The sequence below is a fragment of the Pogona vitticeps genome, chromosome 4 (assembly GCF_051106095.1).
Source record: "Pogona vitticeps strain Pit_001003342236 chromosome 4, PviZW2.1, whole genome shotgun sequence".
NCBI lineage: Eukaryota > Metazoa > Chordata > Lepidosauria > Squamata > Agamidae > Pogona > Pogona vitticeps.
In genome coordinates, this window is record NC_135786.1 from 85,293,525 (window position 1) to 85,321,427 (window position 27,903).

At 40.9% G+C, this 27,903-nt stretch overlaps 1 protein-coding gene across 40 annotated transcripts in view; it reads left to right on the plus strand.

Moving 5' to 3' along the window:
• ADGRL2 (adhesion G protein-coupled receptor L2) overlaps positions 1 to 27,903 on the plus strand; it is a 723,239-nt gene that overhangs the window by 614,982 nt on the left and 80,354 nt on the right. For all 40 annotated transcript variants that reach the window (XM_078393038.1, XM_078393043.1, XM_078393041.1 and 37 more), the window contains one exon: positions 7,983 to 8,196. In XM_078393038.1, coding sequence (XP_078249164.1) covers positions 7,983 to 8,196 — 214 coding nt within the window. The remainder of the gene's footprint in view (positions 1 to 7,982; positions 8,197 to 27,903) is intronic.

A 27,903-nucleotide genomic window follows, 5' to 3' on the forward strand; every position in this document is an offset into this window, starting at 1 on the left:
CTGAAGCAATGGGAGTTGTTCCTTGACATTTTATACCCCCTCCAAAAGCTCTCTTTTAAAATTGTTTGTTCAGAAAGAAGAAAATGGAGCAAAACAGTTCATTACACCCTAAGCACTGCTATTTGGTAGTATTCACATTTGCACAGTACAAAGCTGCAATATTGATTTTTTCACTTACAAGGCCCCCTACCATTTCTTCTAATGATTATGATGATTTTTTATTATTGTTGTTGCTGCTGTTGTTGCAAGATGGATTGAATTACCTTCTGCTTCTTAAAAATGGGTATTTTTGCCTTTGTTGATAGTGGGACAAAGAGCTCTTAGGAACCTTTCCATTTATAGGCAGCTATGTTTGCCATATTTTAATAAGAATAACATGACTATGAAGATTTTAAAGAGAGATCTTTCCTGTTGTCCACTTGTTTCACATAATTTTTTTTCTGACATGTGGTGCCTTCCTTGGGGGAAAAAAAGAAGCTCAAGACGCTTTTTGCTTGGGAATGAACTGGTCTTTAACCTGAATATAATTCTTAGAGACTACTCAGGTAGACAGCACGGACAGTAATCTTGGTTAAAGGGGGATCCTTTAAAGAAAGACCTTTCTATTATTATTATTATTATTATTATTATTATTATTATTATTATTATTATTATTATTATTATTATTATTATTATTATTATTATTATTATGTTGTTGTTGTTGTTGTTGTTGTTGTTGTTGTTGTTGTTGTTGTTGTTGTTGTTGTTTGTTGTTGTTGTTGTTGTTGTTGTTGTTAGTATTTGTATTTGTATTTGTATTATTATTATTATTATTAGTCGTAGTCGTAGTCGTAGTCGTAGTCGTAGTCGTAGTCGTAGTCGTAGTCGTAGTAGTAGTAGTAGTTTTATTTATATGCCGCATTTCTCCCAATAAGAGACCCAAAGTGGCTCACAACATTAAAATTCACACAATTTTTAAAACACAATAAGTAGCTATCATCTCTCTTGTCTCAAGCTGGAACCTTTCAGCCCTGCGTCCAACACACATTGGTGCAGTCCTAACTGGAGTGCTAATGACATTTCTCTGTTTACTACAGCAAAAATAAGGGACCACATAAAAACATTTAAATTCAGGTCCTGTCTTTTGATTTTGCTGTAGTGATAAGTATGTGTGCTTCTCTAAGACAAACACTTTTGTTTTAGTCAGCTTCTTCAAGTCTTTGGGAAGGTGCAGGAAAAATCTAGATGACAGCACTATGTAAATCAGGGGTCAGGGAACTTTTTTACCTTTTACCCCCCCAGAAATTTATATACGCCGACATTACCCCCTTGATTCGAAAGGAAGGAAATCATACATTATTTGAATTAAAAATATTATTGAATCTACACAGGCTGTGTACCGAACTAGCAGGATGCACCAAGTTTGATAAAGATGTGCACTATTTTTGCTGGAACACATTGCACTCCAGCCATGGTGTGGTATAGGGAGTATTAAGGTGTCCAACGTTCCTAGCAAGTTGCATTAAATTTTTGCTAGCTTGCAGAGGATTTAATCATCATCAGTGGCTGCCAGAGTGGTGCTAGCAATGACATGCTTGCTAGAGACAGCCAACGCAGAATTGGGGGTGGTGGTTTCCCTACCACTTTAATCATTCTATGTGTGGTGTGCAAAAAGGAACAAACCAGGCTAAAGGTCATGTCACCCACCCTGGTGCCACAGCCCAATATCAAAGGACCAGTGTGCTTTTTTTAATCATCATCAATGGAAAAATCAGCAGTGGCCAGAGGATTGGAAAAGCTCAGTCTACATCCCAATCCCAAAGAAGGGAAGTGCCAAAGAATGCTCCAGCTACCATACAATTGCACTCATTTCACACACTAGCAAGGTTATGCTCAAAATCCTACAAGGTAGGCTTTCAGCAGTATGTGGACCGAGAACTCCCAGAAGTACAAGCTGGATTTCGAAGGTGCAGAAGAACTAGAGACCAAATTGCTAACATGCGCTGGATTATGGAGAAAGCCAGAGAGTTCCAGAAAAACATCTACTTCTGCTTCATTGACTACGCAAAAGCATGGCAGAAAGTGAGGAGGACTTAAAGAACCTCTTAATGAGGGTGAAAGAGGAGAGTGCAGAAAATGATCTGAAGCTCAACATCAAAAAACTAAGATCATGGCCACTGGTCCCATCACCTCCTGGCAAATAGAAGGGGAAGATATGGAGGCAGTGACAGATTTTACTTTCTTGGGCTCCATGATCACTGCAGAGGGTGACAGCACCCACGAGATTCAAAGCCTGCTTCTTGGAAGGAAAGCAATGATAAACCTAGACAGCACCTTAAAAAGCCACCCTTTCCCCCCCACCTTAATTCAAAGTTTTGCTTGCCTGTTCATTTTCACAGTTTTGAGTCAAGTCTCTCTCTCACACACACACACACCTTCCCTCCATTTCCTCTCTCCTTCCATTTTCTCCTTCCATTTCGTACATTTCAATAAGCTTGACGAAGTCCTTGGTCTCTCGCACCTTTCTTCCCTCCTTTCCCTTGCTTGCTCTTTGATCCTCTCTATCCTCCTGCTTGTTTGCAGTCATTTCCGGAGGAAGCAGTCATTCAAAAGCCCCAGATTGATTGATTGCCCTGGTCTAATCCCCAGCTGTAACCAATTAGGGGGACTTATCTCCTGATCTACTGAAAGAACGGAGCATTTTAAAGTGCCCTGATGCAACGAAGGAAGTAGGCTTACAATTTGAGGTTTGGTTGCAGAGGGTGGGGGTGGGAGGGAGGGGGTAGCAGTCTGCTCATTACCCCCAGGATTTTCACTTTGACCCAGTTTGGGGTAATTTACCCTGTTGCCTGACCTATGATGTAAATCTTTCTTCATGCTGTATTTGTGCCCTTAACAACCTCAGAAGAAAGATACACCTTCTACTCTCAGTATATATTAGTACAGTGTGTATTGAAAGGTATGCTACTAACATGCCCTTTAATGGGCTACAACTGTTATTCTAGACATATAGGACAGTCCAGTTCAGTTTGATGAAGTTTCTCATAGATCCTGGAGACCAGTTTCTAAGGCTCCAGCAACTGCTCTGAAGAAACTAAAAGAGATGTCTAGGTTGTTGACTGGAGTTAATACTTCGGAGATGTTAATACTGTCCTCCCAAATCCACACGCACAGCAATTTTATAATCCAGAGGACAAGCATCCTTTGGAAGGAGACCATCCCTCCAGGCCAGGTGGAAACAATCTCTTGAAAGGTCTTATCCTTGGTGAATCAACAGATACCTTCCAGCATCAAGGATATATGTATATATATATCTCCAGGATCTTTTGGTCACTGGGTTTGGAACAAGCAAATAGACTGTCAAATGCTGGCAGTGCATTGCTTGCTTAGTGGAAAAGTTGTGGGCTTCACTAGAAGGTGTAACCATAATTGTGTGTTGTAGCAAAAACAGCAAGGACTTTTGTATCACCTTAAGTAAGTTACTGTACATTTGGAATAAGCTTTTGTGAACACTGGCCCATTCCTTCACATGTCCTAGTAGACATACAGTTTAGCTGTATACTGTCTGTGGCACAAGATTCTACTAGTTTCCTCATTGTTTCCTCTAGATCTCTTAATAGATAGTGCTGAGGTTGGGCTAGTTTACTCTAGAGTAAAATGGGGTGGATAGGAAACATAGCAGTGGCCACACTTTAAATCCAAAACTGTGCTCATGACCTGGGGTTCAATCCCAGGTAGCCGGCTCAAGGTTGACTCAGCCTTCTATCCTTCCGAGGTTGGTAAAATGAGTACCCAGCTTGCTGGGGGGGGGCAATGTGTAGCCTGCATAATTAACTTGTAAACCGCCTGGAGAGTGCTTGAAGCACTATGGGGCGGTATATAAGCAGCACACTTTTTAAAGGTAAGGAGTTTGGTGGGTGCAGATCACTTCTTCGGATGGAAGGGAAAGGCTGCTGTGCTGTGCTGTGCTGTTGTTACTATGCCTCTTCAGTTTAGAAAATAACTTGGCAGAGCTTCTTGAGCTCCTTATAATGTTACGGTTTTTATCCAAGAATTTAACAGAACATGACTGACCGTTGCACATAAATATATCACCCTGCTTTCCAGATTATTATAATACTTCATCTTATTGTCTCTTGCCCAGATATCAACTTGTTCATGCATTCAGAATAATACATCACTGCATTTTATTCTCAGTCTGTTCTATGTCAGTTCCCATCTGCAAGAATACCACACCCTTCCCAGTTGCACACACTCTATTTGTGTGAACCTCTTAGGTGCAGATCGTATTACGAGCAATCTTCAGTCTCCTGCTACATCTCTTGAAAAGCGCAGTCATGCAATATATTGTGATGCAAGCTGTCGTGTTGAGATTGTAACGTGGAAGGCTAAGTTTCAAATCCCTCCTGAGACATAAAAGTATCTTTTTGGACTGGTAACTAGCTTTGTTGAAAGAACTAAAAGTACTAGGGTATGCAGAATCCCCATCAATGATATCCCCATGCTGGTGGGCTCATCTTCAGATATTTGTGTGCTCAGACAGCAAGTTATTTCATGGTCTGACCTAGAGTACAAATTACTGGAGTCAAATATATTTTGCTGTGGTGGTGGTTAAAGGTAAAGGTAAAGGTTCCCCTTGACAATTTTTGTCCAGTTGTGTCCGACTCTAGGGGGCGGCGCTCATCCCGCTGTTCAAGCCATAGAGCCAGCGTTTGTCTGAAGACAATCTTTACATGGTCACATGGCCAGTGTGATTTAGACACGGAACGCTGTTTACCTTCCCACCGAGATGGTACCTATTTATCTACTCGCATTTGCATGCTTTCGAACCGCTAGGTTGGCGGGAGCTGGGACAAGCAACGGGCGCTCACTCTGTCGCGTGGATTCGATCTTACAACTGCTTGGTCTTCTGACCCTGCAGCACAGGCTTCTGCGGTTTAGCCCACAGCGCCACCACGTAAAGTAACCTGATTAGTTGCATATCCCAAGGTAGATACAGCCCATGGGTTTAGGTGGACACAGTACCTTGGGTAGACACTTTTTTTTCTTTTCTTTTTCCTGGCAGTGTGAAATGGCCACTATTCTATAGAAGTTGTTATTAAAAGAGGAAGACACAAAGACATTTCAGATTAGTGTATTCACCCATTGAGGTTGCTATACTCTAAAGCAGTTGATGAATTTTCCAGGATTTCAGATGGGAGTCTTTTCTTGCCCTACCTGGGGTTGGTGAAAACTATGCCTGGTATGTCTTGCAGATAGAACATGTCCTGTGTCTAACCCTCAGCTGACTCAGAGCCATGACCCTTTTCTCTTCAGCTGTCATAGGGCAGCTGTATTCTGTGCAGTAACCTATTTCCTTTGCTTGTGTGAAGAATTTATTAATAGGCTAATAAGGAGCTTACTTTCTATTGATCAGTTTTATGTGTCAGTTTGCTTTTGATTTTTTTCCCTCTCTCTATCATTTCCAGTGGAATGAGGAGAATTAGTGGCATTTTTGGAGGAATTTGTATGTCTTCACCTCCATCCTTATTGAGAAATCGAAAAAGAAATAGCTTGTAGAAATCTTTTTCCTTCTTGAGCCAGACTATGCTGTTCCCTTTTCTCTATTTCTGTACACTTGAGACCTGTTTTCATAACTATTCCAGTCTGTAGCAGTTGTGGTTTCCAGTCGGCACATTCTAACCTCTAGTCATACTTGCCTCTTGTTGCGTCAGTTGTGTCTGTGGGAAAATGGTGCTCAAGGAGTTGACTTTAGCCTGTGTGGTTGTTAGGCAAATGTTTGCTTCAGAGTATGGAAGCATAATGGAAGCTTGGGTGGCCTGACTGAAATATACAACTGCTGTACTAGAAGTCAGATATACCTAGTACACAGAGTCAAGAGAACAATGGAGTTGGAAGGGACCTATAAGGCTATCAAGTCTAACCCTCTGCTCAAATCCAAAAAAAATATCTGACAGATGGTTGTCTAATGATTGTCTTGAATGCCTCCAGTATTAGAGTGCTCATCACTTCCCAAAGTACTTGGATCCATTGTTGTACTGCTCTGACAGTTAAGATGTTTTCCCTGATATTTAACTGAAAATTGGCTTCCTGTAACTAGAGCCCATTATTACATATCCTGCACTCTGCAGTGATTGAGGACACATGACAGATGGGACGCCAGAGGGAAATCCATTTACAAAATTGCTCTTACACACGTTTTCCCCTCAATAAGATTGTGGCGTATGTTACAAGATAGAAATTGGCTTGGGGTATAGAATAGAAACATTAATTTTACTATTGTTGCTATTATTATTAGTTTACTCCCCCCCTCTTCTCTCTTATATTGGTTTTCTGATTAAAAGTGCTTTTTAATCTGTGCATTTAGAACAGGGGTATCCAAACTTTTCACATGGAGGGCCACATAATACATTTGTGATGTTTTTGAGGGTCAAAGGAATGCACGTGCATACACACTCTGCACGCACACCCACCCGCATGCACAAATGCACACCAGCACACCCCCTGCATGCACATACACATGCACAACACCTGCATGCACAAATGCACACCAGCACACACCCTGCATGCACGCACACACACATGCACCCTCCCGCATGCACGCACACACGTTTAAGTATAAATAAAATTTAAACTAAGGTATACAACTGTTACTGAAAAACTGACTCAATTTGCTAACTCAGTTTATTTTTCTTATTGTTAATCTTAGATTTTAAGAAAACCTATAGTAGTTTTGCCCCCCCCCTTTTTTTTGGTCCCTCTGCTGGTCATGCAATTTATTCTTGTCACTGGCTGAAATGCTGTTGCATAGAGTAGCAAGTCATAAGGAACTTCTGGAGGAGTTGACACACCAAATTCTGACTTATTCAGTGGGCCTACTCTAGTTGCAACTTACGACACTGAGCAGCAGGATATCACCCAATGCCGGAGAAGATTTTCTGTATAATCTGTTCAGAATAGGCAAAAGTATTCAAAAGTTTCTAGAAGTAGATCACCAGGCCTTTTTGCTGTAAATGTCATCGGGCAGCAAAATGAATGGTTGGCAACACTTGGTGGGGAACAAACAGCCTTACATTAACAATTTCAAACAGACACATTTTTCCGAGAGAAGAGATTGGATGTGAGAGCATGAGCATATGGGACCAAGGAATCTTGATGTGAAAGGAGTAAAAAGAGGGAAGCCAGAAACTGGAGAGGGATTAAGGCACATCTGGGTTTTAGGTTACAGAGTTTATTAAGCTTTTCACGCTTTCCTTTTTTTTTTCCACAGGTAGCTGCCTTGCTTTTCTGTTATTTTGTGGCAGGGGGTAAAGAAAACGGTGTGAGGACTAGCTATATAAATATGGCAGGCTGTGTTTGGTTCAGTAGTTAGCTAGGGGTGGGAGAGTATATGGAAAAATAAACAGGACCTGTTGCAGAGTAATTGATTTTAAAATAAAGTCAGTATGAAATATCTTTATGAAGTAAAGTCAGTATCCAGTTCCAGGAGTAAAGTATGAATCAATTAAAAAAACAGATCAGTTAAAAAAAGTCAGACTAGTTAACCATGGTTTAGGTTGGCAAAAAAAAACACCAACAACTGGCATGGCCACTCAATCAACACTCTGTGCTTTTTATGAAAATTCCATGTACTATATTTGCAGAGTTTGACTTGTGTGTGATTTTCTCTTGGCTGTTTTCCTCTACATTCTGAAGTTTATAACTTAAAAAAAAATCTTGAATTCTAGCCATATATTTATTTCTTGGAAGATGTGTTCTGAATAATAGTTGCAATTAAACATGATTTGTAACAGTGCAAACTGTCTGCTTAGTTTCACCATCTGTGTGCAAAACTGCATGGAGAAATGTGCTGTGAACTGTGGGCTATACCCATTTTGTTGAATGTTGCAGCAAGACATGTGTTACATGATTAGAAGGTGACAGAATTTTAATATAATTTTCTCTCCCATTATATGTAAGATAATGGTTTTATTACTTAATGTGTTTTCTTCATTTCTTTCTAGGTTTCAGCCGAGCAGCATTACCATTTGGTTTAGTAAGGAGAGAACTGTCCTGTGAGGGCTACTCCATTGATCTTCGGTGTCCAGGAAGTGATGTCATTATGATAGAGAGTGCTAATTATGGACGGACAGATGACAAGATCTGTGATGCTGACCCCTTTCAGATGGAGAACACAGAATGTTTCCTCCCCGATGCCTACAAAATTATGACCCAAAGGTAACAGACATGTCAGCATCAAGAACCCAGAGAAATCAGTTTTCTGTAGAAATGACTGAGTTCACACATCCGGGAAATGGCTGACAGTATTTTCCACTGCACCTTCCTCTGACTTTCTGGAAGTAACATAAATATCATGAGGGTATTTGATTTTTGTGGGGAAAGTAAAACAAATGCAACCATTACTAAGGGCATTTGAGTTTCAAACTTAATTTTTATTTATTTATTTATTTATTTATTTATTTATTTATTTATTTATTTATTTATTTATTTATTTATTTATTTAATTAATTTATATAAAAGGTACAAATTAAAAGAATAAGATGGTAACTGCAAGGAGGCACAAACTTTATAAATTTCTTGGAAAGTTGCTTTAAGATTATAATTTGGAAGGTCAAATTCAGGTGTTGTCTGAAGTGGGCTATGTATTTAAATAATAATTATTATTTCCCATCCAGTGGTGACCTTTTTCAGGGTTTTCCAAATAGAGAATACTCATAAGTGGTTTATTATTACCTTCTTCTAGTGTGCCCTGGGACTGTGCAGCTTGCCCAGGGCCACACAGGCTGACTCTACTTGCAGGAGGTATAGTGGGAAATAAAGCTCCATACCTCTGGCTTTGCAGCCAGATACCAGAAGCACCAGCTAGCTATTAAACTGTCATCTAAATATCCATACCAATTAAACGTACCTTTATTGAATCAATGGCTAGTATCTTCTTTGAGCCAGCATAAAGTTATGCTGGTGTAATAAAGGATTGTGCCGTACAATTGCACTGTTGGTTGTGTGTCCCTAGCATGACTGATTGCACAGTTCACCAACAGAAGGGCTTAAGGGATCACACTTCCACCTACCACAGCTGCAACCTCGGGTTGCATACTCATAGATGTGCAGTAAGAATGACTCACGAAGAAGATATACCAGAGGGAGATTAACTTTGTTGTTATTTGTATCCTGCTGGGCAAGTTGCTGCTTCTGTAAACCATTTTATGAAGACCACTTGTGACTAGGGTAGGAGCTCTCTAGTTTATGTCTAGCTTACAAGCAACCCTGTCATCCTGATTGGTTTTCTAATCATTACTTGTCCTAAAAAACAATTATTGTAATCACATAAAAAACTGAAAGTTACCTTAATTCTTCACCCCTTCCCTTCCATCTTTACCATAACTAGAAATCAATCTATATGGCCTAATAAGTAAAATACTTATTAAAACTTTTCTCCAAAGATTTGTAAAGATCATACTTTGCTTCAACACAGATTTCAATGTTTCCTATTCAATTAGTTAACATTACTGACAGTCACTTTAGCTGGTCAAATATGGAATTAGGGATTTCAGTATTTTTAATCTTTATTGCAAAAAAAAAAATGCTGTGGACATTTCATGGGTAGCTATTGATGTTCTAAATGTGTGGAGCATTGAACATTCCAAAAAGCCACATAGTTTCAAATTGTAGAAAATCTAGCAGTGAACAGATGGCATATGTCATTTTTTTGGTCTTTTCTAGTAATTTATGTGTTATTCCTTACAACAGTAAATTTGTGTTTTAATTAAAGGAACCTTTAAAAAAAAACAATTAGTTGAAGTGAGAACTACTGCAGAAGTTGTTATTGAGAACATAGCAGTAATGTAACAGAAACCTGTGATTTCTTGTAATGTGAATAGCATCTCCCCATCCCTATCCCAATATATCCCGGAAGCGTCTGGAAGCTTTTGGGTTGCTTAAATTAACCTTACATTAGAGTCCAAATCTAACAGTAAATAGTGGGCCACTAAAACTTGAAGTTGCACAGCTGTGAGTTGCAGCACAACAGGGGAATAGAGGGCACACAAACCGGGAGCTTAATGCAGAGGTGGAATGTAGTTTTGTTAATCGGAATCCAAGACCCTTATGAATTCCCCCAACAGAAATGGACAGAGACACGAAGGCTACAAAGTGGAGGCTATTTATTATTCGCTTGCTGCAGAAAGCGGAGAGAAAGCAAGCCAAGCCATGCAAGGCGTTGGTTTCTCTGGGGAATAAAGGAAGAGTACACATTATATAGGCTGTCCGTCCGGGCGGTCCGTTACGGCTCACAAACTTACTACAATTTCATTAAGTTACAAAAACATTCTATTTCTACTGCGCAGCCTCGCTTTTACGGAGTCTGCACTTTGTTTTTACCCTGTCAGCTATATCTTATCGGCCCAGGCTACTCAGGAATTTAATTATAACACACACACTCCTTAGCGAAGGAGTTAAATTCTCATCACTCAGCTTCTGGAAATTAATTTACAAGCTATGCACCAATAGCCCTTTACTCCCTTTTTCCTTTAGTGAAGAAGTCAAACTCTCAGCAATTTTCTACTCACAATTCCCCCTTTTTCTTTTCTTACTAATTTTGACTTATTCACCTGACTCTCCCTCCTGAGTGGGGAGTATCTTGTATTGTACTTCCGGGGCTCTAATCACCATCATCGGCACAGCTTTAGGCATAATCAAGTACCAGCTGATTCTGATAGATAGCATTCTTAATTTTGGCGTTTTGTTTAGCCAACAGGATTGCATTCATAAGACTCGTACCTCAACACACCTTTTTGCTTCCTTGAGTGCGTACCTGATAGGAAACAGAATTGAATCTACACATTTCAGTCGTTCCTGAGCATTTGTAAACGTTTTTTTTTTTTAAATATATATTGAAGTATGAACCTCATGACTTCCTTGTCTAGTGACAGTGGTGCATGGGCAAGTGTTGTCATTACCAGTGGCTCGCCCAAACAAAAAGAATAGGATAAATGCAAAAGATATTAAAGGTGGAAGAGGCAGCGAGGTCATCGGTGGACGTATAGATCTTTCCAATCGTCCTCGTCTGAGCCTTCTCCGAACTGGCAGCAAGGGTGTTGTTTCTGGCACCTCCAGCAGGTTTGGGCGTGGAGAATTGTTACTTCTAGTAGCCATTACATTGGAACCTCTTCCGCCGGAGTGGCTATGTCCGAAGTCGGTTTCCACCATCTGGTTTTCCCGTTCCTCTGCTGTGCCCACAACACCTCCGTCCATATCCTCGAAGGGTAATAGCCAACTTTAAACCTCAACCACCTGTCTCCTTGACAATCAAATTTGGTTATACGGGCGCACCACTGGTAGGGACACTCTTCTGAAGTTAAGTATTGGTAGGGCTGGAAAGGGTTTATTCCTGTCAAAAGGTCTAAGATTTTCCTTGACTTCTAGGCTGGAGAGGGGTTCCCAATTCATTCACTGTCGGTCCCCTCACTTTCAGTCAGTACGTCTTCCCCAGTGTCACTTTCGTCACTGGAGTCTCCGTCAATTTCAATTTTGGTGACTAGGGGACACCTGCGACAATATTGCCTGTGCCAAAACTCGGGTGAGTTCGCGTTGTGCGCCGGAGTGTGCCCTGATTCGATGTCCCCCACCACTTTGTCAAATACTAAAAGCCCCAAAGTAGTGAAACCCCTAAAATATGTAATCCACCACGGTGTAGATGAGCTAGGTTTCAGTAATTGGACTTCCCAATCTCGATCATCGGCATAATATAGGAAAGGAGACTCCTTCCTATAAATCTTGAGATGATAGAAGGGACAGGGAGATCCACAAAACACCAACTGTTTAGGCATGATCTAGTTCTCTCTAATGAGTGGGCATTTATCACAGTATTGGTTATGCTAGTAATTCAAATCTTCTCCCTTATCCCAACTAATCACAATCTCCCTCTCCGATTGGGTCTTCGTGTATGCCAATGTCCGGTGGTATGATTGCCCTTTTGAACTTTAATTCCCAATATGTTTCCCCTTGTACCTAAACCTCCCAATTCCAAATCCTCCCGTTAGTAGACCCGTCTCTACTACGCATCACCTTGAATGGATAGAATGGACACAGATCACCAGACAACACAAAGCATCTAGACATTAGGAATACGTTTCAACACTGTTGTAAGTCCTTCTTGAGGATGAGCAATCCAACTATCCTCTGGGTTAGCAGCTCTTTTGGCTCGGGGTTGATGGGTCCAACCAGTCTCTTTAGTCCTCACAGTGGTCTCTGTGGTCAGCAGTGCACTTGGCCTCCTGAGGACTAGTGTTCCACTTTTTCACATACACATATACTGTCCTAGGGGTTGGGGAGAAAGGGATGCACTGTTGCTTTCAACGGCAAAGTCTGATGCTGTATTCCCTGGATCCTATTAGACAATAAAACAGAAGACAGGGCCAGAACATATCCCTTCAAAACATCATGCCCTCCTTTCCCAGTACATTATGTCCATACAACATCTCAAAGGGTAACAATCCAATAGCCGCCCGAGGTTACATTCTCATGGCAAGCCAATCCACTCTATTCCTAGCGCCTCTGCTATTTTTGTGTCTCTGGTGTCCTCCTCCATGTAACATCTGCATAATACGATTTTATTTTTTTACACCATTTGCACTCATTCACTCCAGCTCCTTTTGAGTGAATACCCACTGTTCTTTGGGACATGTCCCATCTTGAGGGATACGGGCTGCTACCATTCTGACCAAAAGTCTATTAGCTGTTTCTTCCTTGGCAGCTTTGTCAGCAGCCCGATTCCCCACACCTTCCTTTGCGTATCCCTTTTTGGTGAACTAGAATGTATACTATAGCTACGTCATGAGGCACGGACAGGGCTTAAAGTACTCTCTCTATGACTCACTCATGTGCAATGGCTTTTCCCATAAAACTCCTTCCAAATTTTTTTTAAAAGCATGAGCGATCCCCCACTCATACAATCCAGCCCTTTTCCCAACTCCAAAGCTCTCTTTTCAATGCCCACCCCTCTGCTGTCCGTGCTGAGGTTGAGGGTGGGAGTTGTCCCTGCTCCACCACTTCTCCGTTTCCTGTTACAATTCACACCCCATCCATCACCTTGCATCAATGTGCCACTCAAATACCTCTGGGCCCTCAAGGGGCTCCTCCCGCAAATAATCCCTCCTCCGTTTCGTTCAAAAGTCCACTATTTGTCTGCATTCGTGTTTCATCCCCTCCTGTGAGTGCACCACCAAAGCATGCAACGGGAATAGCTTCCGAGCCACTTCGACCATGGTAGCCGCTGCTTCACAGGTTTGTACACAGGTCAGCAAGGATTCCACCACTGGATCCATGGCTCTAGACAAAATAGGCTACCGGCTGCATCACTCCCATCCATTCCTTGATTTCACACAAATATGTGATGTCTGGCAAGCCCAATGCAGGGGCCTCTGGGATCCATGCATACCCAAAAATCCCTGCAACTGCCGTTTTGTGTGTTTGCTATATTTGCTGCTAAACTAACAGTTATGTAACACACACACACATGCTAGCTTTTATCATGCATGCGCCTCACAGATGGTATGATAACAAGCATAGTTAATTGCTTGAGAACTGAAAGTGAGGCACTGGAAGGGCTAGCAGACTGCAGCAGACTCTGGAGAAGAGAAGAGTCCACTGAGCTGTTTTTCTTTACCTGCATTGCCTCTTAAAACTTCTGCATTAGTCCTGGTGTTCTTACCCTTTCATCGACCTACATGACAGCTGGACTGCTATAGTTTTATTTTTGGCTTAGGGGTTTCCAACAGTGTTTTAACTCTCTATTCTCCCAGGCACTTCTTACCCTCTTTCAGCGTGTTTCCCACAATCATATTTAGATGTTGCATTTACTCCTGGAACAATCTGTTCCCATTCCTCCTTTGTTCTCAGATCCTTCACCTTAAAACTGAATTTTTTTTTTTTCTCTAATGATTTCTGGGCTTGGGCTTGATGTAGTTGTTTGCTATAGGGATCAAACCATAGCCCATAGTTTGCAAGGCATCCACGCCAATGATTAGATCCTCTGTGGCTTCTGGATCCCATACAAGTTCACTCTCAATGAAAATGCCACATATGTTCACAATAGCCAGCAGCAGATTATTGGCCTGATACACTTTCCAAAAGTATACCCTTTATTATTTTTGACCCAGGTAACCCCTTCCGTGTTAAGACTGGTAGTGGCCCCTGAATGCAGAAGTGATTTAACTATCAGATCTAAACATGTCACAAACAATCTATCATCCCCTGGGATCTTAAATTTCCCCTATGCTGCCAGATTATAGATCCCATATTTTTGTTTTCTAATTTCTTTCTTTTCTTGTCTTTTCTTTTTCTCCTGAAGGATCATATCAGCCAGTTCCTCCTTCAATTTTTGGTACTGATTCTGAGTGTCCATTCGCTTAACCTCCTTCTTTTCTTGTCCCTTATTATTTCCTCTTTCAAAGGACAGTCCTTTGTCTATCACTACTTGCATCAAAAACTCTGTATCTTTGCCATGAAATTGTACCATATTTTCCCCTGCATTTTTCAAAATCCACCATAATTTGTTTCTTAATTTCCTTGCCTCCTGTAGTTCCCTTCCCTCTGTTTTATTATAGGGTGGGGGCTGTTCTATTGAAGGAGCAGTTGGCTGTACACCCCCTCTATTATTCCAAGTTCCTCTACCTTTTTTTTTTTGTTCCCTATATGCTGGAGCATTTGAATAGGTTGCCTTTTTAACTTTCTTTGTTTCTCCCATCTGAGTTGGAATAGATATCAAGCCTGTTAAGTACATTCCTCCATATATTTTCTTTATGTAGGAAACTGGATCTTCCCCTGGTTTCTGTAACCAATTAATCAGTTCCCTTTTTGCTCTTCCTCCCCCATTTTCTAAAACCCATTCTCTTAAGGCTGCAACAATACCAAATCTGTGAATCAATTATTGTTATCAATTGCTTTCCATAGTCCAACTACAAATTTTACAGGTCCATCTCCTATAGGCCCTAACTGACCTTTGATATCTCTAATTTCCTGACCAGTTAATTGTTCCATGGTAACATGCTTATTCTTCTTTTTTTTTTCTACCTGATCCATCTAACAGAAGTGTAGCTTTCCAATAGGCTTTTACAGCCCCTTTAGATGGAAAAGAGTTACCCTGATAATCATCATCACTAAAGTCAGAACAAAGATCATCCTCATTCTCGATTTGCCTCTCAATTCAAGGCATTTTCTTTGCTGACCTGTCTCAGTGTGTCTCTGCATATGAGTATCAGCTTCAGTTACTATGTAAGATTCTCTGTATGTGTTTATACAGTCAATACAGAGTATCCTAACGCAGGCTGGGATCTCCCTCCCTCAACACCAGGCGATTTTTCTTTGTGCCTACTCTTAACCCTTTATACCCCAGTAAGTTTAACAAGCCAATTGAACTTTTTCCTTACTACCTTCCCCTCCTGCTTAACGCTTAATGGTTTCAAAATGGGAACCCCCAAAGAGACTCCATTCACTCCCATTTCTCTTAGGACTCCTCCTGAGGATTCCATTTCATGTACACTTTTGGACAACATTCTCTGTGTCTACTGAGAAAGTTACATTTGCCCCCCTTCTCTTTTGATCCTTTTTCCTTCAGCTAACTGTAGTGCTCAGCTTAGAGCAAACAGCTCTGCTGTCCGAGCTGACATGCTTGAAGGTAATGACCCCGATTCAGTCTTTTACCTCCCTTTTTTCTTTTTACATACATCACAGACATCCCAAGCAGAGGAGCTATTGTCCCTGAGCCCCCCCTTTCTCTTTCCATTTTGACCACGAGGAGTTGCAAAATCAGAACCTCCTCGGTTTGTCCAGTGGCTCCTAATATTTTAACTTTTCACACTCCCCTTTGTACATTGCCAATTAGATTTTTTTTTTTCAGCACAATGTGGAGTGGGTTGCTCCAGTGTGTACCAAAAATGTAATCTCCTCCCTCTCTAGCCTTTCCTTTCCCATTTCCCCTCAAAATTCCTTACCTGATCTTTTTTTTTTGCTTCGCTCTTCTCTACCTCATCTCTATCTTTGTACTTCCTTTGTCACTTATGCCATACTTTTCCTTGTCTGCACCCCTTTGCTTCCTGCAATAACTTTCCTTGCCTTCTTTACAATATTTCCAATTACTCCTCTACTCCCTCCTTTCCTTACTCTCTCTCTTTGCCTAGCTTCACCCAAGTATTTCCTGAGCCACCTTAAAGGTGAACACAGTCAGGGCCCCTTGCCCCCCCCCTTCTTCATCCCCTTCTAAGTACTACTTTCTGCGCTTCATTCAACAACTCTTCAATTGGTTTCACCATCAAACCATCAAATTTCTGCAACTTATTTCTGATATCTAGATAACTCTCTGCCACAAAGTGAAGTTTAAGTATTGCCTGATTGGCAGGAGTCTCAGGATCTAATCCTGTATATTGCCTCATGCTCTTCTTAATCCTTTCCAAATACTCCACAGGACTCCCTGCGGTTGACCAAAAGCTTTGGTCATACTAATGTTGGTGGGTATAATTTGCTGGAACGCCTGTAACATATATCTGCAATATACTTCACAGTGTTCACGCCTTGCTGCAGTTTGAAAGTCCCAGTCTCCTGGTGTTACTTCTGGGAACATTTCTCTCGCCTGATCTTCTGTTCTACCTTGAGCTTCATTTCTCTAATTTTCACTAGCCTTTGTCAAAGCTTGGTTGGTGTAAGTTATTCCGGCCAGCTGCTGGCAGATGTAAAGGAACTCTGTGGGACTATAGATAGATGGGCCAAGGGCATCCCTGAGCCCTTGCACAAACCCTAAGGGATCCTCTGTTAAAGAGCGTATTTGTCCCTTTATGATCCTAAGATCACTGCCACACACCCCAAACTATTCCCCATAGGGTACCTGCTGCAAAGGATAGAGGAAGGATCCCCCTGATCCTGTATCATCCTCGTCCTTGTTCGGGGCAACTGGCCCATTTTTCTTGCACCCCAGCCTTTTCCTTACTGGCGTTGTATCCCACCCCAACTGTTCTATTTCCAACCCTCTGAGTTCCTTAAACAACCGCCTAGTTTGTTCTTCCTGTTCTTCCTTATCTTCCTCCCTGTGTGGATTGTAAGGGGGTGGCCGTTCCCTTCCATCCACGCATCCTCCAGCTGCCTGATCGTCCCCATCCCCTTCTCTTTAGGAAGTAGGACGGGAGGTTATCCATCCCACCGTGGGGTGGGTGGGGCAGAGGGAAACTCCTTTAGTTCCCCTTTCGGTGCACAAACCCCACTGGCTGTGCCCGAAATTACCATTGTGAGCCATAGCCCCACTGGCTTCACCCACACTGCCCCGGGTGCACATCCTTACCATTTCACCCGGGGTTTGAAAATCTTGCACCTTTACCTGTTCCCAATGGAGGAGCAGTCTCGCCAACGGACTGTTCCCCGGGATTCCTAACTCATCTTTCCCTTGACAAGTCTGGGCGTCCCCAACGGAATCCCCCTTTTCCTTTTGGCCCCCACTGGACCGTTTCTTAGAAGTCTGATTGCCCATCCCGCGGGAAAACAAAACACAAAGGGATCAGGGAGGTGTGTGAAAGGTAAGGGGTCCTTTCAACACAGACACAAAAAAGGTTTCAGACTTCAAACACGCAGCCTGACTCCGGGCGCCGGAACTTCCAACGGTCACCACGAAGAACTGCAGGCTCAACCACTCATTCACAATCACTCTGACAACGCCCGCCCCAATAACCACAGTTCAATATTTCAATACTCACCACGATTACCCAGGCGCTGTCTCACCCGTCCTCCTCACGTTCGTGTCTCACTGTGAGTTCTTGAGACTGTGTAGCCGGGACGCCAGGCGGGAAACGGCCGTCGAAAACAAGACGGGGGCCCTCCGGTTCTCCGCAAGGCTGCCGCCGTTCTCCACAGCCTCAACGGACTTGAGCCCGGCCCCAATAGGGGCTTCTATTATCCCACTTCTGACACCAATCTGTTAATCGGAATCCAAGACCCTTATGAATTCCCCCAACAGAAATGGACAGAGACACGAAGGCTACAAAGTGGAGGCTATTTATTATTCGCTTGCTGCAGAAAGCGGAGAGAAAGCAAGCCAAGCCATGCAAGGCGTTGGTTTCTCTGGGGAATAAAGGAAGAGTACACATTATATAGGCTGTCCGTCCGGGCGGTCCGTTACGGCTCACAAACTTACTACAATTTCATTAAGTTACAAAAACATTCTATTTCTACTGCGCAGCCTCGCTTTTACGGAGTCTGCACTTTGTTTTTACCCTGTCAGCTATATCTTATCGGCCCAGGCTACTCAGGAATTTAATTATAACACACACACTCCTTAGCGAAGGAGTTAAATTCTCATCACTCAGCTTCTGGAAATTAATTTACAAGCTATGCACCAATAGCCCTTTACTCCCTTTTTCCTTTAGTGAAGAAGTCAAACTCTCAGCAATTTTCTACTCACAGTTTTACCAACATGATGCATGCTCCTTTTGATAAGTTTCCAAATTGTAGTAACCACTCCACTTTCAACATTTTTTGTGAAATAGTTCAGTTTAATAGCATGAAGCTTGCTTATTATCTTCTTTGTATTTCAGGCTTCTAGGCAGATGCAGGAGGTGTATCTTTGTGAAACTTAAATGTTCCAGTTTCCTCTGGCTCTGGCTTAATTTAGAAACTGACAAGATTCAGCCAGAGCTAAACACTGGTTAAGCTGCATTTATTGAAATGGGAAAGTTAAGCATGCTCTGAGACCACTTGAGCTGAAGCTATTTGGACTTAATGGTGCTCACCTGTAGCTGGATTGTGTGCAAAGTTGTGATTGAGAACTTTATATGTAGACAGAGTTTCTGTTGTTACCTGTGGTTAACCACTGTTTCATGAACCTACTTATCACTTCCCCTGGAAATAATCAATAGACAGAAGTACACTGCCAACATTCCTTATCTACAACTATGTACTGTATACAGTAATGACTAAAATCTGTAAGCTACATTTTAAAAAATATATACTTCAATGTTGGGATGGCTGGTTTTGTGTGTGTGTGTGTTCATGTTGCTGCACTCATGTCTAAACATCTATTAATATTAACATATTCAGTTGTGATCTGGAGCATCGGCATGCACACTCTTCCAAATGATACTCATAGAGGAATCCAGGTGGAAACAAGTTATTAAAAACATGCTTGGCAATGTAACAAGAAGTTACAGTGGTGCCTCGCAAGACAAAATTAATCCGTTCCACAGTTAATGCCGTCTAGCGAAAATTTCATCTTGCGAAGCGAGTTTTCCCATAGGAATACATTGAAATTTAATTAATGCATTCCTATGGGGGAAAAGTGACATAACAAAAAAACAATTAAAATAAAGTCACTTACCAGGTACTGTAGACTGAGCCCGGCTCCAGTCTTCCCAGCACCATCGGAGGACTGGCGGGGGACCTCTGAAAGTGGCGCGGGGGGGTGGCCCCCCCGTCCCCCCATGGCAAAGCACCGCTTTCAGAGGCTTCCCCGGAGGCAGGGCAAAGCACAATTTTGTATTTCCAGCTCTTTTTCAGTGCTGGGCAAGCCCGTGGAAGCTTCTAAGACCCAGTGCCAATCAGCTGCGAGGCGGGGGGAGGGCGGGAGTGGAGAAGAGCACAAATGGCTGCTGTCTCCTTGCTGGTTCTGGGCTCCAATGGTTCTGGGAAGACTGGCGGGGGACTTATGAAAGGGGGAACTCTGAAAGCGGTGCTGGGGTAGCAGGCCCCCCCTTGCAAAGCAGGGCCTGCGGCAAAGCGGGTCGTACTTTGTCTTGCGAGGCAGGGCCATAGGAACATCCATCTTGCGAGTCACCAGAACCCTAGCCCAGACCCATTCATTTAGCGGGTTTTTCATGCCACAAGGCGTTCGTCTTACGAGGCACCACTGTATTTGGGAAATAAGGAAGGGGAAATTCTATTTTAATAAGTGTAGTTTGAAATAGGCTACTGATGCTGATTTGATAGGTATGTTTTGCTAGTAAGTGGATGCAAATTGCATTGTCCCCCACCTCCCCCTTCTCATGTCACTCATTCATCCTTCAGAGGCCACAGCTGAGCTTAAGTTACTGCTCAAAACTTAGGCTGTTTACTTGTTTTGCTCTCTTACCTGATCTTTCTATTTGTAGTTCAGTTGGCAAGCTGTTTAAAAATCCTATGGCTCAAATTTCGGGTCTAATTTTGGCTTCCTCTTATCTTAAACATATATTTTAAAATTTATTTTTTTAAAAAGCTCATTTATTTGAGGGAAAGATGGGACAGGAAAGTCAGAAGTCAAGAATCTTCCGACAAACAATGCATTTAATTCCCTTTGTCACCATGTGTGATTTCTGGTTTGAAAAAAATAAACAAAATAAAAATAAATTACCTTTCTGATCAGATCTCATCCTTTAAGCATTACACACATTGCCTTGCTTTCAGGCTTCAAGGGGGGGGGGCGAAGTGCAAGGATATTAGATGAGCTTCTTTTCAAGTGAAAACAAGGCTGCCCCTTTCTTTTCTAACAATAATGAATAAAGGGAAGTATTTCAGTAGAGCCCATAGCCTTGGACAGTTGGTTGGGGAAATCACCCATCTCATCTGATTAATCTCATCCTCCTGAATTGCTTTGGCCCCTTGTGCCTCTAGCTGCAGAGCCTGAAAACCTAGACCAGTTTGAGAAAAAGGTTTTCCTCCTGTGTTATCACATTACAGTGCACCCTACAGAGAACCATTCTGTAGAATTTTACCATCTATAGCTTGTGACAGCACTCGGAAAACAGTCATGCAAACCATACTACCATATAACTTTAAAACTGTATTTCTTACACATTAGTTTGAAATGATTTATTATTTCCCAAGTTTCTCATCCACAGAAGGTCAGATGTGCAAATGTTTCTGCTTTCCTGGTATTCCCTTTAGTACAATAGTTGTGTCTTCTGCAGATAGGGGCAACTACCATTTTCTAAAAGCTGTTCTGTATGGAAGGTGACTTACAGTCAAAAGCCGCCTGCATTTTTCTATTTCTCTTTCACCTGGTACTTCAGATACTTGCTGCTCTTTCTCGGCCCCAAAAGTGATTGTATGGGTTGTCACATATCAGATACCAATTTGGACGAGTGTATTCACTGAATGAATGTGCATCAAAGCTGTCATTGTAAATGACTGATCTCAAATATCAGGTCCGTATTTTCCTTTGGCATGTCATTGGCTTTCAATACCCGAGTCAGAAAGATACTTGACAAACCTCTACTGTACATCGTTATCAAGGCCAGACAATTCTTAGACACCTTTTTATTTAGAGCTGGCTTCAGCAAATCTCAGAGCAGGCTCAGAGTCATAGACTTTTTTCTCTGCACAGTCATTTCAGAGAAAAAAAAATTGTAGTCAGGTGGCTTTTTGTAGAGTCCTTCCTGTTTAGGGCAACTTAAAAAAATACCTACATTTTGTCAATTTGTTTTCTTTGTCAGGAAGAGATGAAAGAGTCTGAGGTTAACTAAACTGGCATGTTTACTTGACTAATCCTTTTTGGTATTTCTATAGCAGTGTTGTGTACTTCTTAGCCATCATTTTGTTTGGGTTTTGGTTTAATTTTTATTTCCTTTAATTGCTTGTGTTAAGTCTGTGTGTGAGCCAGCTGGGGAGAGATGGGCCATCACGTTGGAACAGATTTATATCAACCCTAATAGGGCCTTAAAGGTAAAGAGTGTTTTTACCAGAGGCACCTCCTTCCCTAGTGAATTTCCATAACCAAATGTGGAATCAAACTTGGTCCTTCCGAATCCTGGTCTGTTACTCTATCCATTACTCCACAGTGGGTGTGCAAATATGGTTTTGGTTGAGCAATAATACTAAATTTGTATTTATTCTCATCCTTGTTTTGCAAGACAAGTCAGGGCTTATCTATAGTCACTGTTCTTTGATTCCTAACTCCACCTCATAATTGCTCGGTGGTTTGGCATTTTATTCTACAACTAAGGCTCTCATTCTATTTACCCACATAACTCAATAGGACTTAAAGACCTTAGAATTGTGCCATCAATAGCCTAGAATAATTGGGACATGCAACTATTGGAAAATTGTGATATATATTTATATCAGTTAGAGGCAAAATGATCCCTTGATTGAATCCTCATTTAAAAAAAGCTCTTTGCAATTGTGATAACTTTTTAGCCCAGAGTTAAAATTGATTTTGCTATAGGAAACCTATTATTTTATCTGAGAATCATTTAGAATATTAATTTTGTCAAAGGCCGTTTGGTTGTTTTAATGGGGATGGGGGGGAAACTCAGCCACATTGAATGCAAAGTGCAGGAGACACCAGTTGTCACTACAATTTTTAATCCATACTCCCTGTGAGCTCCATTGCAGTTGTGCAGAATTCCTAGATTAAATCTGATACATAAATTGAATAAACTTGAGGGGGAAAAATTACAGCAGCCTTTTACTGCTGTGTTCCAAATAAGTAAATGACTACTTGGAGGAAGGGGTAAATAAACTTGTAGCCTGATGGCAAATCATGATATCAATACTTTCCTGTTGGCAGCAGCTGGATTGATAGATTCTTATCCTCAGGAATCTGACACAAGTGAGTTCCTTTCTCTTCAGCATAGGATCTCTCATGTAGCATTTTATAAATACCTGTGGTGACTTTTACTTACATGGCCTAAAGGATCATTGCTGGATGTAAATTTTCGCTCCAACCTTATGCTGAGTTGTGGTGTGGTAAATTGTGGCTTTTGCCTATGCCAACACCTTAAAATGACCACATGTGTGCTGATGAAAGGCATCTGCCTTGATTGACTTTCCTTCTTGTATGAATCAGCATTGAGTCTAATAGAAAATGTCTTTAAAAAGGAGGATTTTTAAGTTGCAGCTTTCATTTTGTTGACAAACCTTGGGGTTTCTCTGAGGAGATGTTTTGGCCCCAAAGCAAACGCTGCCACATTCTCCAGCTGCAAAAATTTGAAATTGAGACTAGTGCTTTAAATCCAAAATGAATACTTAACGAGACTTCTCTGTTCTGTTGCAGTTCCGAATAAAGGATAAACATTTTTTTCTCCCTGGCAAGTATCTCCTGGACTGCTTGATTTAGGTTTCATTGCATTTAATCTACAAAATGAACACACTACATTTTACAGTGATGTCATTATGTATAAAAGCAATAACATAATAGTGCAGGAGACCTTTTTATCTCTCTGTTGCCGTATAGCTAATTATATTACTGTACTGGTCACTGTAGCTGCTAAATCAGATGTAAAGTGGATTTAGGGTTCCTGTACATGAGATTGCAGAGCCATTTATCTCAGCCATTTCCGGAAGAGACCTTTATTAAGCCATGATGACTGCTGAATAGGAAATGTAACCAAGATTATTTTTATTCAAATATAATTTAAATATTCATCAAAGAGGATTTATGCTTGAAACTGACAGGAACTATTAATATCAAAAAATATAATTAACTGCATTGGGTATCATGAAGCAGAGTTAGCCAAATAGCCGAGAGGTCTAATTGCTCTAGAGTTTGCAAAGCAATAGTTTATATATTAGATGGTTGCTGCGGAATTAATAGTAATGTGCTTTCCTATGTGAGGCAATTAAAGCTTTCTGTTAAGGTTCATTGCTCCATAGGACGTTTTTGCAATTCCATGTAGTAAACATGACTGACACTTAATTTTGAAAAAATGAAGATCAGTACCTTTATAGGAATGTTGATTAAAATAACAAAGAAGTAGTTGTACGTTTGAAGGAATTTTTTTCTTACAGTCAGGAATGTATTTATTTCTTTATTTAAAATATTTTCCCCAGCTTTCCCCTTAAAAGGACTCAAGGCAGCTTTAGGCAACAATCAATAATTTCTCTTAAATTTAAGAAAGAAATTAAATGTTCCTTAAAAAGATGTATACTCCAAAATCATGCATTAAATAGAATCCATCACTTTAGCTCCTGGAAAGTGTGCTGTACAATCACTAGTCTCTCAAATTGTTTTTTAAAATGTTTCCCTTATGGCAACGAAAATTGTTTTGGTCATAATAAAATTATTATTATGGACTTTGGGGTTTTGTTAGGCCTGTGTAGTAAAATATAAGAAAGTGTCACCTTTTTAAACGGAAGTTCATCGATTTTTGTATTTCTGTGGCTCGTTGCAGTCTCTGATTAGTCAGATGTTCTAATGGCATACTTCGTTATTGAAATTGCTGAAATATGAGAATGTAAGGGTCAAAGTAAGAGCAACAGCATGATGATACAGTGCATCTGTTCTTCCTCCATTAATGAACTGGCAGCTAATTGCCTAATAATTGGCCCTTATTACAAAAAAAAACCTTAAATAATTCCAGAGTGGTATATTTTTCTTGTAAACATGGAATCTGACAGGCAAAAACTGAAGGAGAATTCTAGTTTTTCTGTCTGGGAACCTCGTAAATGAATGGAATGAGTGTGTATTCCTGTAATTCTATTTGAAGAGTATGGGAAATGGAAGTATAACAGACCCCAGCCAGTATTCCAGTTTGCTTATAAAGGCTTTGCTTGTGTTATACATTATTTAACATGCTTACCCTGTTTATATCAGTGACATAAGAGTGTGTGCTAGTTTCTCAGAAGAGTACTGTCTTTGCCGCTTCATAGCACACTGTCTTGTATTCCCAGGCCTCCACATGGTGTTAGCAGATATTTAAAGCATTTCTGCCTAACATTTTGTAGGTCATGGTGAACTGAGCCTATAAAGCAAGTTACTGCAATGGAGTTAATGCAGTCTAAGAGCATAACATAGCCCAAATGCTTCACTTAGTGCAGTAACGTTTACCTATATAATATCTGGCATATAAAACCCCAATGACAGATTTATTGATAGCATAATAATACTTCAGGGCTGTTCTACAGATGCGTGTTTCATAAATTTATATAGAACTATTGCCCTATGCTTAAAAGTGTTCCATTGTTTTCTTATAGTAACTATCTTTTTAAAAACAAGTTCCACAATCCATTTTGTGGCAACACCTTTATTAGGCCAACCAAAGGCTGCAAAAATGTGAGTATTTTGAATGTGTGGTCTTTACAGGAGCATGATCTCCCTTTCCTAATTTATTCAGGAAAAGACCATGAAGCTTTGAAGAAAATCCAAGGACCAAAAATATTTATTTGACTGATCAACATTCTATTTTCCATAATATATTAAGCTGCCTCTTCAGATTTTCCCCAATGGTCTTGGCTACCTTTTAATTATCTAGAGCCCTCTATGTGGCATAGCATACAAATGAGGCTCCTGTCCTGCAAGAAGCACAAAGTACACAATCTTCACTTTAGAACAATTCACCAGGCTAGATGGCAAAATATTGGATGAAGGGGTGGAGAGGAAGGTGTGGAAGTCCAAGCATTTCTCTAGCTGATTCAGGTGGCAGCTATATTCAGTTCCAGGCTGCAAAATCGGTCTTGATGACTAGAAGGCCATGTAAATATCACAGTCAACGGGTGCTGGGAAGAAGAAGCAAATATATCTTCTCTGAGAAAACAGACGGTAATAATATACATTTGAATGCCCAGAATTCAATGGTGTCTAGGAGTGAAGTTGAAGAATTAAAACTAGTGTGCCAGCTGTGCCTTTTCCTAGAGGTGTCTGATATGGCCACATACATTAGTTTATATCCCATTATGTGAGGAGGAGAAAGAGATTAAACTCCAAGTCAATGTGCTGCCTCCTTCACCCTTAGAAGCTGAGGGGTATGCAAAGATACAGGTGATTAAATTAGATCCTTCCACCAAACCAAAGTTGAAGACCCAAAGCAAAGCTTGGGAAGTGAATAACTGTTGGGAGGAGAAGGATTGAACCAGGCAGGGATAGAGAAGGGAAAGGGAAAGCTACTGTGGAATAGGATGTAATAGAGGAGAAGTATTTGAAGCAGAAACCCCCAGAAGTGGATAAAAAGGAGAGATCCAACCAACCTTGAGAGTTACCTGAGGGCTGGGACTAGATTACTAAATTGAATCCTTGGACTGGCAAGCTGGAACAACTAATGGTTCCATGGGAGAAGGCTAGCCACTAAAGATACCATAGACGTCCATGTAAGGCATCTTTCTGTGGCAAACACAAGAGATGAGATCAAAGAAGATTAGAGAGAGAAGGGAAAAGAAAGAACAACAGAGAATTGGGGAGAATTGAGCGATCCACCCTATTACAGGAGCCATTGCAAAGAGACTCAATGATGGGTACCCCCCTGTTTAGAAGAAGAAAAAATACAGTAGTGGGAAACAACAACACTCTGGAATTATGAGAGCAGGTTGCCCATAAACCCTAGTTTGGAACCACACATTGAAGGGGAGTTGAATTACAATCTGTTTGAAGTAGTTGTAGACAAGATACCCATTATGTTGAATAAAGATGTCATTATGAAAGAGACAAATATCCAGTTGTTAGTTTGGAGTTGAGTGTGGGCCATGAGGAAGGGGAAACAAATCACAGATTACTGCAATGTATTCTATGTGGGGATGCCTTTGGAAAGTGTTTGGAAACTTCCACAGGTCCAAAATACAGCACCTGGATTCTTAGTTGAGGCTTGTTAAAGGGATTCCCTATTATGACAGCTTCATTGGCTGCCAGTCCATTTCTGAGCACAATTTAAATTACTGGTTTTACTCTGATTTAAATAAAATCCACCCAGAAAAATAAACAGTATTAAAAGCTACAACTAGTTAGAATATTTTTCCAGAATAAATAAATGAATAAGTAAACTGAATTTTTATGTAGCCATGGCCAAAACACATAACCTGCTTTGGAGGCTTCAGTAGAGATGCAGTGAAACCATGTTTCTTGTACACAAAGTGAAATTTAGGATTAATTTTTGTTGTGTTGTAGAACAAGTAAGAGAGGCTAAGATTGAGCTGCTTTCGACTATGTTTTGTAATTTCTGTGCGGTCCTCTGGGGAAAAAAATTGTTTTTCTGCTGGTAGGTCCCAACCTGAAAAATATAAAACTTTTACCCTGTGGACTGTGGTGTGTTTGCACGTCTGCTAAAGTTTTGAAAGGAATATTCTAGATGCAAATGCATATTGCTGCTATCTGTATATTTACAGGGTTTGGAAAGTGCCACACTGACCCCTTCCAAGTGGGCTTTGCTAGAGGTCCTGTGGATACCTGCATGGTGGCTGGACCGCTCAAGCCCCATTCTCCAACCTGAGCTTGCAGTTCATCCCAGCCAGCTATGGCGTGAAACAGCTAGGCGGACTTTTGGACTTTCATAACTTCCCTATCCCCTTCCCCCTGCCATTTAACCCTTTGAAAAGTCTGTGAATATTTTGTGCGCATACAGTTGTTTACTACTGTTCATGCTAATATACTGTGAAGATCTACACAGTTGTCCCAAATGAAATGCCTTAGTGTAGCTCTCTGAAACTCACCCAATTAGACTCTTCATTTTTACTTACCAGGGAAGGCATGTATGTGAAACTAGGCTGAGCTATAGCTCACCTGACTAAAATATATACACTGCAGTTGTTGTTTTAAAGCCCATATTATTTCTATAGTGGTATTATGACACTATTCCTTTTTGCTGGGATTTCTAAGTAAAAGGAGTAATGCTGTTGAAGGTGTCTTTAATCTAGGCATTTACAAGCTTCACCAGGCCATTGTTTCATCATAAATCAAGTTACTCCCCTGAAACCAAGCCTTGTGTGAGGCATTTTTATATACATATAAAACAGTGAGACAGGTTGGGTTCATTTCTTTCTCTTCTTCCGAAAATATTGCCACATAACAGACTTACTGTGCATGCAGTGTTAACTTTCAGGTGGTGAATTCAGTGATACAAATACCTTTCTAGATTTGTATGTGATTTCTCGTATCTTCAGAATCCATTATTCTGTGCAAGTAAGTAACACAGGCAGGTTAAAAAGCTGTCACTTACTCTATATACTTAGCATTCTGAGACAATTTCTTTGCCTTTGTGACTGAGATGC